The following is a 3,900-nucleotide window of genomic DNA, read 5'->3' as shown; positions in this document are numbered from 1 at the left end:
ACGTCCTCTAATAAACAAAGAGAAGGCCAGTCTGTCAACACAATATGCCGTTTTTAAAGGCCATTTCTCCTTCTCTCTCCCCTCCTTTTCTTTCTTAATTCTCTTCTTCTGCTAATCTACCACCTAACCCTTCTCCATCACCATCCCCAACTTCTACGTGGGATCCAACTCCAACTCTCATCAAATGGATACTAAACTCACCAACAACAACAACAACAACAACCGTCACTCCTACATCAACGAACAAGAAGACTCTGATGGACCTCAAGAAAGCATTGTACACTCCCCTCCTTCTTCTTCTCTCTTCAACATCGATGGCGTTCTCACCTCCTCCACTTCCTCATCAAAGAGAAGGTTACCACTCCTTACATCTTCCTTTCAAATTTAAATCTTACAACCAAGGCATAGTGCTCCGAATGAATTACCAATCATGTCAAATTCTACGCTACTCTCCAAAGTTTTACACTTTGTGTTCGTATTCACGAACCTTCGATTTTCTTCTCTCTTTTTCAGTGTTAAACTACTTACCTAAAATACCACTCTCAAAATCTTAATTTCGCCACTACTGTTACAATTCTTGATACCAGAATTTCCGTACGTGTGTATAGTGTGGTTTTTCAAAAGAGTGACTGTATATGTGAAAAGGGTGAGTGAAAAGAGGAATTGCCTTTGTTGAAACATGCAGGAGGGCAATACAGAAAAGGGTGGTGCAAATCCCGATCAAGGAGACAGAAGGGTGTAGGCTAAAAGGAGAGAGCAACACCCCGCCGTCGGATTCGTGGGCATGGAGAAAGTACGGGCAGAAACCGATCAAGGGTTCGCCTTATCCAAGGTTAATTCCATTCCCAAAACGTTTGAGTGTTGTTATTCATGTTTGGTTATTATTGTGTACAGAATAACTGAAAACAAGAAACGGAAATAACTAGCGTAACTGTCTTGTTAGTTGGTGAATTTGATGGGTAAAATTAAGAAATTGTTTTGGTACAACAGGGGGTACTACAGGTGTAGCAGCTCGAAGGGCTGCCCGGCACGGAAACAAGTGGAAAGGAGCTGCGTGGACCCCACAATGTTGGTCGTCACTTACTCTTCCGACCACAATCATCCCTGGCCAGCTTCAAGAAACAACACCAGGCCCACAAAGAAGCCCGAGCCCGAACCGGTTACGGACCCGGTCGAGCCGGAGCCGGAGCCGGAACTCGAGGAAAAGTTTGCTGAACTGGGCGGGGACGAATCCATGATCAGCACCGCGGATGAGATGGGGTGGCTGGGCGAGATGGAAACGACAACGTCCACTGTTCTAGAAAGCCCGATTATTTCCGTAGGGTACCACGCTGACGTGGAGTCGGCGTTGCTGCCGATGGGGGAAGAGGACGAGCTGCTCTTCGCCGACCTCGGGGAGCTGCCGGAGTGCTCGGTCATGTTCCGGCAGGGGCTTCTGGCGGAGCGGCGGCGGTACACGGCGCCGTGGTGCGGGACCACGAGTTGAGGGCAGAAAAGTCAAAAGGAAAAAAGATAAAGAAAACAATAGGTGCCCGTTTGACACGTTGTTGGTGCGGCGGGCACGAGAAAAAGATACCAGCATTTTTTTTACTTGTAGTTTTGAGATATTTTTATTTAAATTATTTTTTGTTATTACAAGATAGTTAGTTTGTTGAGTAGAAAAGGAAAAGAAGAGATGAGTAGAGTGGGGAGAAACAGAATAAGAGGAAGTTTGGGGCAGTTAATGAGGGATGAGATGAGACAACGATGTGTGTGCGTGTCGGGAAGTGGTTGTAATTAGCGTAACTTTGGCCGTCCGTTTCAAACATCTTGCACAATGTTTGAAAAAATACATATGAAAATACTATATTATTCACTGGACCCCATATCCTCTTTATTTCTAGAACACTATATTAATAATGCGCCGATTCTATTAATGCCCCAGAATGAACAAAAATCTTCGTTTAAATTCATGATTATATTAACTTTCTGATCTTAATTATTTCTATTTTTTATTTTCAATAAATTTGTTAATTTGTTTCAAGCACGGTTTACTGTTAATCATACAGATAAAAACACGGTTTACAATTAATCACAATTTACTGAATTCCCAAAATTGTATAATTTAAAAAAAAAATACGCTTTATTTGTAGTTTTATGTTTTTTTTATATAAATTCACTCTTTATATATTTATAGTATATTGAGTATGTGAGAACCTGATTAATTAAGCACTTAAATCCACACTCTGATCACCATTTATTACACCTTGCCACGTCAAAACCCACTCACTTCCACTCTGCATGCGCCTGCCATGTGTCACTGAGGGAACATTCCAAAAACGTTAGTGGAAAACAAGTGGCATGCAGAGAATGGACGTTCGTCCTGCGTGGGAAGAGAAAAATATTTTCTGGAAACCTCTTCTCCATTCCTTGCATGCTTCATCTTCTTCCCAGAAAATCTGAATTCAAATCCTCCAACTTCTCTCTAAACCGTTTCCATCTTCTCTCTAAGATAACTCACTATCAATTCCTCCAATCCTATTTCAGACACCGTAGAAACCTCCTCAGCACTGTGAGCATCATTTTGATCCGAACAGAACTGAGAACTGATCTGGTAAGTTCTCGTCCCTGCATTTGGTCCCTTTTAGTTCATGCGAACCAAATCCTGGTTGCATGCATGGGTTATAGGTTGAATCTGATGTCCTTTTTGGTATCTTAGATTTAGCGAAAGTCGTGGAGTGATTCATTGGGTAGAAAGCTGTTATTGATCGAGAGAAAACCTTAAGCATTTGGAAGTGCACTGCTAGACCAGGTAAGGGAAGCTTGAGTAATTTAATTTAATACTTGTTTGATTTGTATGAAAGCAATGAAAGGTATGGGATGTCTGAACTGCATGAAACAATTGACATTTAAGTGTGCGTGAATGAGCATGAGTGCACTGGATGTATATTATGAATATTGTTTGAGCTGTATGCAGAGAATGAAATGCATGATTTGGAATATGATTGAATTTCTGTATGGTTTGGAATGATATTGTTTTAAACTGTATATTAATGATGAGATGTTTGAATTGGAGAACTGGAAAAAATACTGTATTGATGAGATTCTAATATGAATTCTGTAATGTATGAGATTTATGGTGAAGATGAAATTTTTAAAGTTCAAATCATATGAAATCTGTGAAATTATCGTGTTTGAAAAATCTGGAAATTTGGATCTTCTCTGATTGATCATGTACGCTCGTTATCGAACGGTCTTATACCGTTCGGTTTCCCTGCAATTTACTTTAGAATAAGGGTTCTTTCATTTGGAAAGGACTCTGATTCAGAACGAGCGTTATTGGTGTCAAGAGTTAGGTGTGAGCGTTCGGCTTAGCCTAGCGTATACTACGATTGAAAACAAATTGAAGTATAGTTAGGACGTTCGGTTTTGTTTACCAGCGTTCGTCATAAGCAGCGCTTAGTATTAGACTGAGCGTTCGTCCAAAGGAGCTCTCGGTCTTAGATTGAGCGTTCGTCCTAGTTAGCATTCGGTCTGATACCGAACGTTCGTGCAGATGAGCGTTCGTTCTATTTGGTGCTCGGTCATTGACCTAGCGTTCGTCCTAAGGAGGGTTCAGTTTCTACTAAACGCTCGTCCTTATCATTGCTTCGTGAGTGAACTTCAACAGCGTTCGTTCAATTTGTTAATTTACGTTCGGTCTTTGACTGGCAGTGTTCGTTTCCGAATTTATTAACACTCTGATTATTTATTTGAATTCATTTAAACCGTGATGGTCCTTTTCATTTAACCTCAAGTCTTTATACTTAGAATTTTCCTAAGTATTATTCTGATATTTTAGACTCAATCTCAGTTACATTACTCATTTGTCTTAACGTCCGTGAATGGATAATGGTTCGTTTCTTTTGTTCAGAAACGTGA

At 40.6% G+C, this 3,900-nt stretch overlaps 1 protein-coding gene across 1 annotated transcript; it reads left to right on the top strand.

The window, feature by feature from the left end:
* LOC124838177 (putative WRKY transcription factor 65) lies at positions 1 to 1,860 on the top strand. Its single transcript, XM_047313706.2, has 3 exons — positions 1 to 354; positions 686 to 832; positions 991 to 1,860. The coding sequence occupies exons 1-3, from the start codon at positions 185 to 187 to the stop codon at positions 1,484 to 1,486; spliced, it is 813 nt and encodes a 270-aa protein (XP_047169662.1). The 5' UTR covers positions 1 to 184; the 3' UTR covers positions 1,487 to 1,860.
* Positions 1,861 to 3,900: the final 2,040 nt, after the last annotated feature.

The sequence above is a fragment of the Vigna umbellata genome, chromosome 1 (genome assembly GCF_029865625.1).
Source record: "Vigna umbellata cultivar VRB3 chromosome 1, Vumbellata_1.0, whole genome shotgun sequence".
NCBI lineage: Eukaryota > Viridiplantae > Streptophyta > Magnoliopsida > Fabales > Fabaceae > Vigna > Vigna umbellata.
This window is presented reverse-complemented; position numbering and strand designations above follow the sequence as displayed.